Consider the following 17,260-nt stretch of genomic DNA (forward strand, 5'->3'; position numbering starts at 1 on the left):
AGTAAAAAAAAATTAAAAATTAAAAAAAATTTGAAGTCCGCCCGCAGCTCGCGGGTCGAAAAACGGAAGCTCAATTTTGCTGGCGTCCGGTTTCCGAAACCATGGCTGTCAGCAGGCTCGAGAACCGAAGCCGGCAAAATTGAGCGTCGGCTGTCAAACCCGCTGACAGCCGCCTCTCCGGTCCAAAAGGAGGCGCTAGGGACGTGCTAGTGTCCCTAGCACCTCCTTTTGCCTGTTTTTACCGCCGGGCCTAATTTGCATAGTGAATCGCACGCACAGGAGAGCGGGCAAACGCCCGCTCTCCCGCAGACTTTACTGTATCGGCCCGTTGGTGAGATGGGTTCCCTCAGCCAAGGGTCCCTGGACTGCTACCTCTGGATCACCTCACTACTGCCACCTCTGGTATACATCAGCTGTACAATAAAAGATCTAACTCTGTGTTTGTGCGTCCTGAGTCTAGCCCAGTACTGTGGCTCCCCACGGGGCCCCTCCCCGTGGGCATGGTCATCTGCCACAGTATCCAAGGATCCACCCAAACACCGCTGAACCATAACAGGTCTCACCTCTTGACATCTCAGTTTATTTATAAAGCCTCCTATATTGGACAATATCATAACCTTTACTGAAACCCAAGTACTCCATATCCAATGCCTATCACTGATCTACTTCTCTGGTTCATCCTGTCGAAGACATTGATGAGATTTGTTTGACGTGATCTCGCTCTAGTAAAACCGTGCTGCCTCGGATCCTGCAACCCAGCAGATTCAAGATGCTTCGTTATCCTTTTCTTCAGAAGAGTATTAACATTTCACCACTGAAATCATACTAATTGGCCTCTAATTTCCAACTTTATCTGTATTGGTACTTCTGTAAAGAAGGACTCCATCTGCCCTTCTCCATTCCTACAGAAGCATTCCTGTCTCCAAAGATCTAATGAAGAGGTCTTTTAGTGGACCCACCAAAACCACTTTCAGCTCTCTTAATATCCTAGGATATATCTTTTCCCAAAAAGAAGACATTTTGTAACAGTCTGCATACATTTTAAATCAAATATATGCATAAGGTACACCAGTAACAACCCCACAGAATCTGCCTGCATATAATTATACCTGCTAATTTGTGTGCAGATTTTTTTTGGGGTATGAATTTATGCACATACATTTGAAAATGTAAAAGTGTGCTTGTAAGAGTAAACACCTCCCCAGCTTTGCCCATGGGAATGCCTCCGCTCACTGTGGGTAAACTTAGGCTCACATTGAGGGGACAATTTTCTAATAGGCTATTTCCATAGCTTTACCCGTGGAAATGCCTTTGAAAATTACCTTCTGTGTTTGCTGTTAGAATGTCATTATCCAAAAGGTTAAGTGGTTTTCAGCTATTAAGATGTAATTATATACTCTGAATATTTAACTACAAATTTGAAATAATCTCCATGCATGCTCTCAGGAGAATACTTGCAAATGTGCTCCTGGTAAACTGGCTCGTTCTCTCATAATTTACCAGAAGTGATGCTAGGAGAGCAGTCATAAAGCACAGAGTACACCAATCCCCTAAGCTGCTTTATAGGAATTAAATTATTACTCTCCTGAAGAGCAAAGCACGGGAGACCATTTAGCTTCCCATCACACTGATATGACTTGGAATCAGAGTAGCAGTATAATCACTGTTTGCTGTGAGAAATTAGAAAGAATGTATTTAACAGATGTTATAAGCTGTGCAGCAACACAGCAAGTTTGATTTGGCATGACAATTGCATCTTTCCTGCAAATAGGGCTACCTGTGGAAAAACAAGCCTCCTGTTCTATTGCCTTGTTGTGGCTTGTTAACTTTTAATGGGCAGACCGTATTCTTAAAATTGTGTTATTGCTTACCTCCACTTGGACAGATTATTTTAAATTCTGCGCTACAACTATTTGCAAAACAGATGATGCCGTTAACTTTGATATGTAAAAGGGTTCAGAAACTTGGCTTTTCATTTTTATTTCTCTAATTGTGTGTACCTGCGTTTGTTTTATTTTTCAGGGAATCCGAGGAGATGGTGTGGCCCTCCACTGTTATGAACACATCTTAACAGAACATTTCTTTACAAAACAAGAAGGTGGAAATTTCTGTCTGCTAAGAATCAGCAAGTACTGTAGAGCCAAACAGCTTGAAGTAAAGGAATGGAGGGGAAAATGGACCCCAGTAAAGATGACTTGCCTCTCATGGCCAATGTGGGTTACATGCTTGTGAAGCATTATGTGCTGGATTTAGATGTGAGTTTTGAAAACCAAATCATTTCAGGTACCATTGTGCTCTTCTTGGAGATGGGAGATAAATTTCAGAAAGTCCACAGACGTGTTAGAGAAGGCTGCTGTTCACAACCGGATGAAGGCTGCCCTGCTAGGGAATCGAAAGCCTGTTGCCTTCCTGTAGCAAGTTTAAGTTCCTCAAACACTGGACATAATGACTTTTCTGCTTCTGATCAAGGTGAAGAAGATTGTTCCCAGGAAAACGATCACCTTGGTTACAGTGAACAGGCTTCTGGGATTTCTAGTTCTAAGAGTAGCTGTGACACAGAGCATCATGGGAGGGAGGATTTTGTGCTGGTGCTAGACTGCTGTGATCTATCTGTGATAAAGGTTGAGGCGGTAGACATTGCTGCTGCACCAGGTATTGAAAAATATGCAAGATCTGCTGGGCTAAATGATGCTTCTGAGCTGAGGAATTCCAGGAATCGGATTGTGAGTGAACTTGTGACTTTGTCTGCTGATTGCTGGCAGGAAAAGCTATCCTGTTACGCGCAATGCAGCCAGGCACCTGGATGTGGGGAACTCCTGTTCGCCACTGACCCTTGGAGCTTGCAGATCTGGAAAGAAGGGGTTCAAACCCCCGCAGATTTCCCTCATGCAGTCAGGATCTGGTACAAAACAAAGCCAGGGGGAAGGTCAGTAATGTGGACCACAGACCAAAGTAACAGGTGGGTAAATTGATAGACATTACTCTTTGCCTCTTAATTTGACTTGCACAGGCATGAGAATATAATAACATAGTGAATGGCAGCAGGTAAGGACCAAAAAGGGCCATCTAGTCATGTCAGCAAGTTTTATTTAAATGATTATTTTTTCTTTTATGGGTTAAGTAGCAACTGCCGCTCCATGCAGGCTACGGCCTAACCCACATGTAAAACTTTTAGATGAAATAATAGTTACCCCCATTTGTTCATTTCCGTTCTGTAGCCAGCAGGGATCCTCTGTGTTTGTCATGTGCCCTTCTGAATTCCATTACCGTTACCTTCACCCCCTCTTCCGGGAGGGCATTCCCTGAATCCACCACCCTTTCTGTGAAGAAACATTTCCTGACACTCTTCTTGAGCCTTCCCCCCCTGGGAGTTTCATATCTTGTCCCCTAGTTTTGCAGCTTCTTTTCCATCGGAAAAGATTTGATTTTTGTGCATCATTAATTCCTTTCAGGTATTTGAAGGTCTGTATCATGTCTTCCTTGTTTCTTCTCTCTTCCAGGGTGTACATATTAAGGTCCTTCAGTCTCATTTGGCTTTCCATATAGACCTCACACCATTTTGGTTGCCTTTCTCTGGATTGCTTCCATTTTGTCCTTGCTCTTTTTGAGATGAGGTTTCCATAGCTGAAAACAATATTCCGGGTGAGGCCTCACCAATGATCTGTAGAGTGGCATTATCACCTCCTTTTTCCAGATGGCTATGCCTCTTTCAGTGCAGCCCAGTACCCCTCTGTTCTTAGCCACTGCCTTGTGACATTGCTTCGCCAGCTTCAGATCATCAGACACTATCACCCTGAGGTCTCTTTCCGTGTTTGTGCACATTAGTCTTTTGTTCATGAACTGGGAGAGACACTGAAGGACCTTAATATGTATACCCAGAGAAGAGACAGGGGGCAGTATGATACAGACCTTCAAACACCTGAAAGGAATTAATGATACACACAAATCCAATCTTTTCTGATTACGGGGGCAGAGAGAATGTAAAATGCATAAAATGTGGCTTGACTGTATAAAGATGCCTGGTATTTCCTTTATCCCTTTTTGATGTTCTTCTGGACTATGGTAAAGCAGGTAACTTTACTGCATCTTGCAATCCTAACAGGAGTATATCCCTTCAGCCTGGATCAGAGGATCACATTTACTAAGTCTGCATGCCTTGCAGTAGAAGTTTGAATGGCAACTGAAATTTAGAAGGCAGGATCTAGAACAGGGGTGGCCAGCAATAGCAATGTTTCCCTATCAGTGTGCCATGGTAGGGACTTTCTTGTTGACTACATTTTCCACTTATTTTCTCCTGCTCTTGTTTGTTATAATAAACAATGATAAATTCCCATGAAAAATAAAATAACTGAAAATGAAGGTCCCTAGCCATGGCATACTGGTGTTCTTTAGACCTGATTTTGTACCATGGAAAAGTCACCTCTGCCTGGTGCTCAGATTCAGGCCACAGCTAGTCTCTGTTCTCAGCACTTTGCAGAAACAAGAGAGACACCAGCACTGGCTCTTAAATGTGTATGAACTCATTTTTGAGAACATATGTAATCATGCATGCCTCATCTTGCTAGCTTCATCTTGAGCCATGGATTATGGTAATGCATGGGCAGCAGGTGTCATGAATAGCTGGGCCCTACTTTGTGCAGCACATACATTACATACAGTACCTCCTCTTCTTCCTCTTCATGAGTCTCCTCCTTTTATTTTATTTATTTAAAAGATTTATATTCTGCCCTACCCATACATGTAGTTCAGGTTGGATTACATTTTAACACACAAAAAAACAGAGGTCCAAATTTAGCTGCTGTGCAGGTTTGGCTAGTTAGCTGTAAAAACGTATCTGGCTAACTTAGTCCAAATATTCAGTGGTGCGGCTGTGCCCCTGAATATATCCAGCTATTTTAAAGTTAGCCAGCTAAGTTAATCTGCCTCATGGGCCGACCAGATTTAGCCAGATAATTTATCTGGCTATTACTTATCCGGCTAACTCATATTCTCCTAGTTATGTCCTTGGAATGCCCCTAACTTATCTGGTGAAATTCTAGCCAGCTAACTTATTATCTGGCTAGAATTTAGCTGAATAAGTCCCTAAATCTAAATTTAGCTGGATAACATCTGAATTATCCAGCTTAAATGCTTTTGAATATGGACTTCAAAATTTATGACATACATAACAAACAAGGAAATAAACTAAAATTAGTAAACCTGCAATCGGTAAAACTTAGAATGTATATATCTCAATCTCCAAAGGCTTGGTAAAGTAAAAATCTTTAAAAATATGGTGATCAGCAATTTCACAAATAGCAATAGGTACAGCATTCCGCAACATTGGCCTAATTACAGAGAGAGCTCGCTGCTGGGTTGAGGCCAAATGAACATAAGCAAGAGAAGAAGCTGCCAGCAGACCTTAGTACATGAATAGGACTGTAGAGCAACAGATCTTTCAAATAAAGAGGCCAGTCATTCCTTAAAGCTTTGTAGACTAGTGTCATCACCTTGAAATTGGGCCTATAGATCTAGAGTAGCCAGTGAAATTCAACTAATTGTGGGGTTATGTGCCTCTTACAATGTCTCCCAGTGATGAAGCTGGCAGTAGCTTTTTATAACAGTTGAAGGGCATAGAGGTGATTTTTTGGTAGACCAACACAAAATGCATTATAATAGTCTATTGCATTCACATCAATGGCCTGTATGACTATTCAAAAGTCAAAGAGAATGTATTTCATTTTACATAATACCCTCAATTTATAAAAATCAGATATTTAAGATTGTTTTAATTTTTTAATTTCTTGGAGAGCTGGGTGTCTTAACATAATACTCTCTGATTTCTGAAATTATTTAATCTTTGAGCTCGCAACCTTTACTGATGGAATGTCATTGTCCTTTGAATCTTTCCAGCTTTTGTCTTTTCCCCAGGCTGAGTGAGATGGAGAGTGTGTGCACTGAGTACTGGATGTGACTCGAGTGCTGGGAGGTAGCAGCCATGGCGGAGCTCTGGCAGCCACATGTGGCAGTCAATGTAACTAACCAAGGGCCTGATTCATCAAGGCATTTTCCCTTAGACACAGAATGGGAAAAAATGCCTTAGTGAATCAGGATCCAAGCCAGCTGCCCGTACCACACCAATTTCTCCCTTGTGCACTTTTATATAGAGAGATGGTCTATTGTGATGGGTTTATGTGTGTTTCTGCCTCTTCTTTCCCTTTGTTTTAAGATTTAGAAGAAAGATTGGTGGGGCTTTCAGTGCTTCCCTAGCTCTTCTTTTGGCCGTATAAGCCCTCTCAGTGTCCACCCTGCCTGCTCTATGGAGCTTGGTGCATCACACAACATTTTTGTTATTGTAGGTATACCTTGGACTTGAAAAGGTTGGGAACGCTGCTCAAGAGCTACAGACAAATCTGGGTTTCAGAGCATCCACAATGAATATACATATGATAGATGTGCATATAACGAAGGCAGTAGATACTAATCTCTCTCTCTCCTGAAAACCAGACCTGTTTTTGGATCTTGAGTACTGTAGTTGGCCACCCTGATCTAGAATGTAGTTTTGCATTTTAGCTTCAATTGTCTGTTAGTGGGAAAAGCCTATTCAGTGCCTGTTGGACTACTTTCTGACAAGGTGTTGAGTACTTTAGACTCTGGTTAGTTTTTAGTTTGCAAAACAAATCAGGACAATTATTTGTAAAATTGAACAGAATGCTCATAAACTTAAGTTTTCCCATTGTGTGCTTGCTTAGGAATCTTTTTATAGCAGTTCCTGTTCAGTCACAGACATTGTTCATCACTGTATTGTTTATGGACATTAGAAAATTATATCGGTGATGACCTGAGAATGGGCTGAACCAATTTTTGTCTAAATTGATTTAGTTGCTGTCCATGTTTAAAAATCTATCTCTTGTTGATGTAGCATACTAGACTTGTGTTTAGTAAAGATTGAAAGTTTCTGGGGGAAAATCTACACATTGGCTTGCTGTGATTTAGGGAAATGAAAAGGTCTCTGGGTTTAACATTTTGCCTCCTTCCCTCTTATTGTGTTGAAAAGAGAAAAATCTCTTTAATTGATATATATTTATAATTCCAACATATGGCTCAATAACCTGTTCATATTCTTTTATGTGCTAGTGTACTTATATTCCTTTTCTTTGCCAATTAGGGATGTGCAGAGGAAACATTTTCATTTTGATTTGACTGTTTCATAAGGCACACCTCCATTTGTTTCATTAGTTTCAAGCAAAAATAATTTTTTCATTTGTTCGTTTGCATTATAGTCAATGGGGGAAGCAGAGCAGCCTATTTTGAGTTCCCTTCTAATCATTTCTAATGAAATGGTAGGTAGGCATCATCAGAAGACCATGCCACTTTTGGTATCACAATGATGAAGAATCTAAGGACCCTCAGTGGGGCAAACTAGTACCAGCAATGGCAGGAGTTCTCCAAGGCTTCAGAGAAGCAGAACAGAAGTAAGACTGGTCAAATCAACTTAAGACTGCAAAAGTGAGGCAAAGGGTACCAACAACCATGGCATGAATTTATCCAAGAACCGCACAAGAGGAGCAAAGAGGAACCAAGAGTGGCATGAATAGCTCAAGGAATCATGAAAGGGGGAACAAAGCACCAAAAGAGCCAGAAAATTCTCCAAGGCAGTGATTGAAGGGTGAAAGCAACTGAAATAATGGCATGAAGATCCCAAAGTATCCTGAGTGGCACAAAGCCACCCAGAGTGGCTAGAACACTCAAAGGCTCCAAAGGAGGGGCAAAAGATACCAATCCAATTGTTAGCCCTAGGCAGGGAGAAGCCAGAGGAAATCCACGGAGGAGGCCTGATGTCACTTCCATATGGCATCATTAGGTGAAGGAGCTGGCTGTTCAGGCTTGGAGTTGGTCTTCATTGGAGGCTAAGATGCTACTGACTAGAGGCACCAAATGTTCTTTGTCCACTAGCTGTTTAATATCCTTTGATTCATGGAATTTAGGAGATGGATTTTCTTCTGAATCAGTTTCGCAAATGTTGCCTTCATTATTTCAGAAGCAGTAATCATAGAGAAGCGCAGTCCTGATGGTTCTGGGTGCTTTGCTGTGGTATAAACCATTAAAGGCTAAATACCAGATGAGACCAATACTCTGTTAGGGAGCAGAGTTTTTTAAGAAAATGTCCAATAGAGCATAAAACCATTAAAGATAACTAGTTGGATAAGGCCTGTGTAAAGCATCGGATGCTCAGGGCAAGACCAAGAGGAGCAAAGAGGAACCAGTAGGGGAAGGGGATTTGGAGAGCACCAAGGAGACAGCTGAAGCAGAGGATGTGGTTAGTGAAGTTAGTATAGCTGTGTTTAAAAAAGGATTGGATAAGTTCTTGGAGGAGAAGTCCATTACCTGCTATTAAGTTCACTTAGAGAATAGCCACTGCCATTAGCAATGGTAACATGGAATAGACTTAGTTTTTGGGTACTTGCCAGGTTCTTATGGCCTGGATTGGCCACTGTTGGAAACAGGATGCTGGGCTTGATGGACCCTTGGTCTGACCCAGTATGGCATTTTCTTATGTTCTTATGAAGGAAACACCCTAAAGTGTCAGGACTGGCTTGAAATGGTAGTGGCAGCAGTGTTGCTGGCAATTATTAAAAACTGAAACGATAGGAGCAGAGCAATGCAGCAAGAATAGTAGCTGTAAAACACCTGAGGTATACCTCAAGGGCTGAGGCAGAGAAGAAGAATAGTATCAAAAGTCTGAGGAGTGGTGCAGTGAGTATGCAAAGCAAAGAATGTCCAGGGTAAGAGCATGTTGCGGCGCAGACCCGTACCTCACGGTTGGGAGATTCCTCCCGACATGATGCTCTCTCTCCCAGCCAGCATTGGCACGCGAATCAGCTCAGTGAGGCTCCTCCCCTTATGCTGACATCTCCCGCAGGGCCCTGCGCCAGTGCGGGAAAAATAATTATTTATCCCAGCGTTTCATCACCAGCAATACCTCGACTACAGGCTTGCTTGTTCTTTTGCTTTTTATGTGGATTCTGCTTTTTCCTTGAGACCTGGACTGCCCTTGGATTGTTTGTTCGCTGTCTGTCCCTGACCTGGACCGACTATCGGATTCTGCTTGCCTGCCTCCTGCCTCCAACCCGGACTGCCCATTGGATTGCTCGCCTGCCACTGACCCAGAGTACGTGTTGGATTCTGTGTCTTGGCCATCTCGGCTGAACCTCGGAGCGGCCCTAACTCAGGTAGACTGTTAGACTATCACGTGGGTCCACGAATTGTAACAACTTGCCAAGGCCATGGACCCGGTAGACTTAACCTTCAGATAAAACCAAGGTTACATTAATTCCCTTTCTCTTGAGGGACCGGCCTTGGCATGGGCTTCTCCTCTGTGGGAACGTGATGACTCCCTATTGAACAATCTGGATCAATTTCTTAAAGATTTTCGCCTAGTGTTTGATGAACTGAGGCGATCGGCCTCTGCAGCTTCAGAGCTCTTCCAGATACGACAGGTTGCGAGGTCAGTAGGAGAATACGCAGTCCAATTCCGAACCCTTGCTGCGGAACTTTGTTGGGGAGAAAAGAATCTTACAGCCATTTTTTGCCAAGGCCTTTCGAAGTCCATAAAGGACGAACTAGCTGGACGGGACCCACCAGACTCCCTTGAGGATCTGATTCAACTAGCCATTCGTCTGGATCTTCGTTTCCAGGAACGGTCCCGTTAAAGGGCCACACTTCATCACCCGGTGCGGTTAGCACCTTCCTTCCAGCGTCCTTTCATCACCCTTAAGCCTCAAGAGCTTCCTATCACTACTGAAGAACCCATGCAGATTGATCAGTTCAGAATCTTACCAGAGGAACGCCAGAGATGCTGACAGCAGAATTTGTGCCTTTATTGTGCGGGAAGCAGGCACTTTGCAAAAACCTATCCCTTGAAGCCGGGAAACTCCCAGACCTAGGTTTGGTGGGAGAGGCCTCCCTGGGTCGAGTGACTTCCCCTCCCCAGATTTTGATTCCCGTAACACTTTCCCTGACCAAGATTTCTCTTCACCTGCAGGCCTTCTTGGATACTGGGGCAGCTGGGAATTTCATTGAAGAACAATTGGTTTAACTCTATCACATCCCCATAGAACCTCTAAAGGTTCCCTTACCATTTCATCAGTATCTGGACAATCCCTGGCGGACAGGATTTCGCACATCACCAGACCCATTACCATGACCACCAGAGTCCTGCACCACAATACCATTCGTTTTTACATCCTACCATCTTCAATGAATCAGATCATCCTGAGTTTGCCTTGGCTGAGGTTACACCAACCTAAATTAGACTGGGAAACTCTACAATTAGCTGCTTGGAGTCCCAATTGTCACCATGACTGGTTCCTGTAAAGCCTCCCTTCCGTAATCCTCCTCATATTGAATCCACTCTTCCTGGACTACCGCATCAGTACTCTGACTTAAGAACATGCCATACTGGGTTAGACCAAGGGTTCATCAAGCCCAGCATCCTGTTTCCAACAGTGGCCAATCCAGGCCATAAGAACCTGGTAAGTACCCAAAACCTAAGTCTATCCCATGCTACTGTTGCTAATAATAGCAGTGGCTATTCTCTAAGTGAACTTAATTAATAGCAGGTAATGGACTTCTCCTCCAAGAACTTATCCAATCCTTTTTTAAACACAGCTGCACTAACTGCACTAACCACATCCTCTGGCAACAAATTCCAGAGTTTAATTGTGCGTTGAGTGAAAAAGAACTTTCTCCGATTAGTTTTAAATGTGCCCCATGCTAACTTCATGGAGTGCCCCCTAGTCTTTCTATTATCCAAACGAGTAAATAACTGATTCACATTAACCCGTTCTAGACCTCTCCTGATTTTAAACACCTCTATTATATCCCCCTTCAGCCATCTCTTCTCCAAGCTGAAAAGTCCTACCCTCTTTAGTCTTTCCTCATAGGGGAGCTGTTCCATTCCCTTTATCATTTTGGTCGCCCTTCTCTGTATCTTCTCCATCGCAACTATATCTTTTTTGAGATGCGGCAACCAGAATTGTACACAATATTCAAGGTGCGGTCTCACCATGGAGCGATACAGAGGCATTATGACATTTTCCGTTTTATTCACCATTCCCTTTCTAATAATTCCCAACATCCAAACAGTCTAACTTCAGTTAGTCAGCCAGAGTGACTCACCGCTCTCTTGATTAACAAATGTTGGTACCTATTCAAACCCAATCACACTACCTCAACACCTTTCCAAGGTGAGTAACTGAGCTGAACTGTTCAACCTTTTTACTTGGGTATACACTGCTCCTAGCTTATTTCTAGCTTCTGGCTACTTTTTGGGTTTTGTTTTGTTTTTTTAATACAAACACTCAGTTCTTTAAAAGTCTGCAGAACAAAAGGTCTGCAAAAGTACTAGGCAATAACAAAGATATATCTATTGCAGAACCAATTGAGTTTGGAATAAGTGAGCCAGTTTGCACACTCATAACTGGCTTCATGTATAAAGCCTCTGATGCAACCCATTTCATAGGCGAAACTTGGCCAGAGTCAGACATTTTTGGTTTCTGAACTTGATCTCCTCAATAAAATTGTTTTAACAACTAAGACAACTGGTCTACATTTTTTACCTACTTCGTGGCTTTCATAGACTGTCTTCCGTTTTGTTTTCTGTGCAAGAAGGACACATAAATGGAGCGTTCCATGTTTTTCAAAAGGGTGTGGGATAAACACTGTGGATCCCTAAAAAGAAATAAAGAAAAGGGTGCATGAGGCACCTGCATGGAGTGGCAGTTACTACCCTTAACAAAATGTGTTGGGATTACTACCCTTAACCAATTAGCCTCGATGCTTGTGACACAACTTCAACATTGCTCACTGTTTCGATGCTGGGATGAAAAAGGGGAATTGGATTCAGAAGACAGCCAATGCTGGGCCCTGACTTTTACCGTCTGGGATACAAATACACAATCATTAGGGATAAAGCACAAGACTGCTTCTATGGCCAAGTCAAAAAGCAAAGCACATTCAAGTAACATGGTCTAAATTATCAAGAAAGCTGCTCATCCCATAAAAATGTTGCTAGCAGTAATTTTGTTATGGGTTTAACAGTTGCTTGGTTTTGATTGTATATATTGCTACCCTTAACATATGGCTTGAGGGGTAACCAGCACGGAACAGCAATTACTATCACTTAACAGAACACATAGGGGTAACCTGTATGGAGTGGAAGTTACTACAATAAGAAACTTACTGGGCAGACTGGATGGGACATTTGGTCTTTTTCTGTCATCATTACTATGTTACTGTGTGCCCCTGCCCTACTGCTGCCAGTCTTGGATGACTTTTCTCTGTGTTCCGAAACAGGAGAAGAAGAACAGGCAGTGGTGGCACATGCTCTCCATTTTCTTCTGACTTGAACTATCTTCCATTCCTGCCACTCTGTGTTCAAAAAAAGTCTCTCTTTGGGGCAGGACTATCTTTTTTTTATCCCTGCTATATGCTGGGTTGCCTCTTCACCAGTTCCTCTACTCCCGCCAAACCTCCCAATTCTCCCTCCTCTTCCTTTTCCTTTCATGATAGAATTTATTGAATGCACTGCCTACTTGGGGGTTTGAATATTACAAACAATTGTTTATTAATACTGTAACTGTACCCTCACAGTACCTCTCAACTGTGTGTGTGGAAAATTCTCTCTCACACACATACACACAGTGAATGTGTGTGCATTCAGTGCTGATTGACAGTGACTCATATTATAATACACACACACACACACACACCAGAAGCAGCCCTTTACCAGTGCCAAATCCAAAATTTTCCAAGATTTTCTTTTAAAACTTTGTGAGAGCTTCTACGAATACATTCTTCTCTGCCTCTGAAGCTAGAAAGGAGTTATAGACTGCTTCTTGCATATACTCAAACTTTACAGTGGGAGGAAATCGGTGTCACTTGATATAGAAAGCAGCTTTAAACTAGGTTAGAAAGATGCTTCGCTGTATTTGTCTTATGCGTGGTTTCCTTTTCAGCTTGTTCTGACTCAGCTCTGACAAGGATGTACGGTCAAGCAGGCAACATTTGGTTGGAAATTAACTGCACCTGTTTATTTAGTTACAGCAGAGCCATAGATTTGAATGGGCAATAAACCTGAATGGAAAACATGAGATAAATGTTTTTCCTTTCATTTGTGAAACACCTCTATTCATTTTGAGGGTCTACAAATGAAACAAATATGGACTTATTTGTCATGTTTACCCATTTGTTTCAAATTAATGCATATCTCTTGAGCCGATCATTAGTTCTTGCTGAATCTGATTGCATATTTTGTGACATTTTGCTTTGGGAAATTCAGTTTGGTTGCAGTATCTGGTTTTCATTGAGATCCTGCTATTTCCCAGTTTTGCACCTAGGTTGGTTGAGGGTCACAAAGGTCAAATCATTTGTCATTATCCTATTGCTACTCAGTAAATCAGCCCTACCTTGCTCACAGATCCTCCAGGTGCTTCTTTCTTTACTTTCTCACACCAATTTGCCCTTATTTGACCCAACCTTTGAAGATGTATGCATTTTATAACTGTACTACAGTCCAAAATTGTTTTAGATCATTCAGTGGTCTGTTACATTGTGCAAAAACCTTTTAGATTCCCCTTTTATTTTCAATGTTGAATAAGGAGATTCTAGTTTGTTTGTGAAAGCTCCCCCTATTAGCTACTCCCAGTATTGAGAACTCGTAAAAATACTTGTTTGTTGCCCAACATCTCAAGAGTCCCAAGGGCCAAAATCATTCTATTTTTAAATGTGAACCAATAAGGGTGACCTACAATTAGTTTTATGTATCTGTTTGTTATATCTAGGAACACAACATTTTCATTAAGTGATCAAAGCTTCTTGGTATACAAAATTAGTTGCCTGAGAAGCCGAGGGAAGGCCTGCTTTCTGTTCTACCTCCAGATGCTGCAGGAAGGCCTTTCTCCTGCCCTGTCCCAAGGAGCTATCTCCTTCCCCTCTCAGGCCCCACAATCTGTGGCAAGTCCTGCCATTCTTCCTGACTGTCAAGCCATGACAACCCACTAGGAATTCTGCAACTTCCTATACTCCAGATAGTCATGGATTCATACAGTGAAATAAATAAACAAACAAACAAACAAAAATATATATATAGTAGCGGAAGTTGCTGTTTTTCATCTGAGGAGTATAACTAATTTAGATGAAACATACTTTATTTTCAAAGAGCATATTAATCACAGTTTGCGTCTGAAAATAAGGTAATCTCAGTCAATAGCAAGGAACTATCTCCATCCCCTCTTGGGCCTCGCAAGCTGTGGTAAGTCCTGTTACTCTTCCTGACTGTCAAGCCATGAAAAACCACTAGGAGATATGCCAACTTCCTGCACTGCAGATAGTCATGGGTTTACAGTGAAAAAGAAATATATATATAGTAGCTGAAAGACCCACTTTTCACCTGAGGAGTACAACTTATTTAGATGAAACATACTTTATTTTCAAAGAACATATTAATCACAGTTTGCTTATGAAAATAAAATAATTCCAGTCAATAGGCAATCCCTAAATTACCGAACTATAATTTATTTCAGGTGACATTCAGTAAGTTTAATAAATTTAGTGCATTGTAAAACCATGTGAAATTTGTCACAAAGAAAATTTTGAGGTGTATTAGTTTTTGTTTTTTATGTGAAATTTCCTGTAGGAAAACTTTGCATGCAATTTTTCTACTGAGTTTACTGCATTTAAATCTCAGAAGAAATATTTTGTGCACTATTTTGCAAGTAGTGTGCAAAATGTTTTTTCAGTTTAGTACATCCTAAATATTCTTTTACATCAATATTTTGAGCCTCCTCTTATACAATTCTGTTATTTTCTGGGAGATTCTTTATTTTCTTCCTAAAGTGAACGTTTCTATCTTGGTGTTAACACGGGGAGGGAAAAACCATGTGCTCGCTTGCCTTCCCCTGCAGCCCCCCAATAAACACTCAACAACCTGTTGGCTTTAAAATAGGCCGCAGTTTATTAAAAAACTAACCCGAGCCCTTACAATAGCATAAACTCTACAACAACCCTTCCCCCAACGTTCCCCTTACCCCCACCCTATACCTTGGTTCTCCACCACCTTAACCCCAATGGTGGAGCTGCCCCTCCCCCCTTTCCCGCTTGCTCTGCCTCGAACCAGCGAGAGCAAGCTCTACCGTGAACCTTAGCCCCACGGTTCTCCGGTCATCTCGTGTAGCACCCCCCTCCACCAACCAACTCCCCCCCTCCAACATTCAAACATAACATGGGCTCGAGTTTTCTGCCACCACTGCGACAATTATATCATATTGCACGTATAACATAACTTTCAGTGATATTAACCAGGGCGGGCGGGCGGGACAGCAATTCGTGAGCTCCCTTCCTGCCTCGCCGCCTTCTATTTCTGCTGGCTGCCTACCCTCGCGTCACGGACTTTGGGCCAATCAGGGTGTAAGAATTCAAATTGCACTGGCAACCTCTGAATCCTCTCTTCCTCTTCCCCCCCCTGGTTCTCGTATCCTCTTTCCTGCCTATCTCCCTGCCCCCTCCCCCTTCCCTTCCCCCGCCAGATTCCGACTCTTGTCTTGCGCGCTTTCCCCCATGTTATGGCCGCAGCTCGGGATAAACCCTCGCTGCTTGTCTTTAACATGGGGAGGGAAACACCATGCGCTCGCTTGCAGTCCCCTGCAGTCCCCAATAAACACTCAACAACCTGTTGGCTTTAAAATAGGCCACAGTTTATTAACAAAGTAACCCGAGCCCTTACAATAACATAAACTCTACAACAACCCCTCCCCCAACATCCCCCTTCCCCCCACCCTATACCTTGGTTCTCCACCACCTTGACCCCAATAGTGGAGCTGCTCCTCCCCCCTTTCCCGCTTGCTCCGCCTTGAACCAGCGAGAGCAAGCTCTACCGTGAACCTTAGCCCTACGGTTCTCCAGTCATCCCGTGTAGCAGCCCCCCCAACTACATGGGGCACCCCCCCTCCAACATTCAAACATAACATGGGCTCGGGTTTTCTGCCACTAACAAACAGACTCTGTTGGTTTGTTCCCCCATTGCGGCCTTATTACCACTTCCTAATCTCCTTCTCCAATCCCTCTTGCAGCGCGTTATTGAACAAATCCATCCCTACTTCTGAAAGATGGATCCTGTCCCCCACAGAACATTCCGGCCTCTACCTCCCAAGATCATAAGTGTCTGATCCAGAAGCCCCCTTCCCATCCCATCCACTTTCCCATTTGCCTATTTAATTTTTTGACCCTTGAGTTCCAAATCACTTCATCCTTGTTCCTCAACCGGACTATGATGTTTGACCACCCAACCCACGCCTGAGGCCACCTAATCATAACCTGCGCTAAATCCTTCTTGATACATGTGAGAAGAGCGCGGCACATTTTGGAACTGATATCATTGCTTCCCAGATGGATGAGCAAAAATGTTCAGTGTTCCCCACATGTCAATTCTCTTCTGAAGGAATGACAGCAGATCGTTCCACTGCATGCCCCTCTGACTGAACCATGCCAGCTGCCATCCCATCCGTTCCAGCTCGAAATTCTCCCCGTAAGGGCATTTCAAGGCATGTCTTTGGGCTCTGTGAATAAATGAATGGCCCACGATCCAGGCACATCCGGTCCCATGCTTTCCCTCCATAATCTCTGAAAACAGAAGGCACACCAATTAATACATTTCATCCTGAATGCACTCTCCCCCCCCCCTTCCCTCCCCCAGCTTCAATGCCCTAATTGACCCCATTTTCCGCCCTGATGTATTCCCGGAAAGCCTTGGATTTCCACTATCCTATACTTTGAATCCCTGCCGCTGGTAAACCGGCTTCCGCCATTGATGTTGCTGCCCCGATCTGAAAGGAATGCAAACTATATTGGCGCGCATCCCTGCCTTCCTCATTGACTACTTGACGCAGCTCCTGAGCAAACTGATATCTTGTCAACGCCAATCCATCTGCATGTACCAAAAAAGAACCAGCTTCGTCAGGACGTATCCGCAAGTAGTGCAGTGCATTTCTTATGGGGCATGTTAATGCACTTTCAGCCAGTAACATTTTGAAAAAGGCGCCTTTTCCTTCTTGATCAGTCTTGGACTTGGGGAGAAACAACGTCACCGCCTCTAGAGACACCAGTATGCATTGCACCGTGAGTCCCTTTTCCTTCATACTATTCCTAGATTTGGCGACCAACTCACTGATGCGCATGGCTCCGAAGAAAGCCCATGCAAATGCCACTCGAAATAACGCCACTT

The 17,260-nt window shown here is 43.0% G+C and overlaps 1 protein-coding gene across 5 annotated transcripts in view; it reads left to right on the forward strand.

The window, feature by feature from the left end:
• The first annotated feature begins 2,027 nt into the window (after window positions 1-2,027).
• The window catches only part of AOPEP (aminopeptidase O (putative)), a 772,742-nt gene continuing 757,509 nt past the window's right edge, over window positions 2,028-17,260 (forward strand). For all 5 annotated transcript variants that reach the window (XM_029617464.1, XM_029617473.1, XM_029617484.1 and 2 more), the window contains exon 1: window positions 2,028-2,959. In XM_029617464.1, coding sequence (XP_029473324.1) covers window positions 2,163-2,959 — 797 coding nt within the window. In that variant the 5' untranslated portion in view covers window positions 2,028-2,162. The remainder of the gene's footprint in view (window positions 2,960-17,260) is intronic.

Source organism: Rhinatrema bivittatum, chromosome 1 (genome assembly GCF_901001135.1).
Source record: "Rhinatrema bivittatum chromosome 1, aRhiBiv1.1, whole genome shotgun sequence".
Classification (NCBI taxonomy): domain Eukaryota; kingdom Metazoa; phylum Chordata; class Amphibia; order Gymnophiona; family Rhinatrematidae; genus Rhinatrema; species Rhinatrema bivittatum.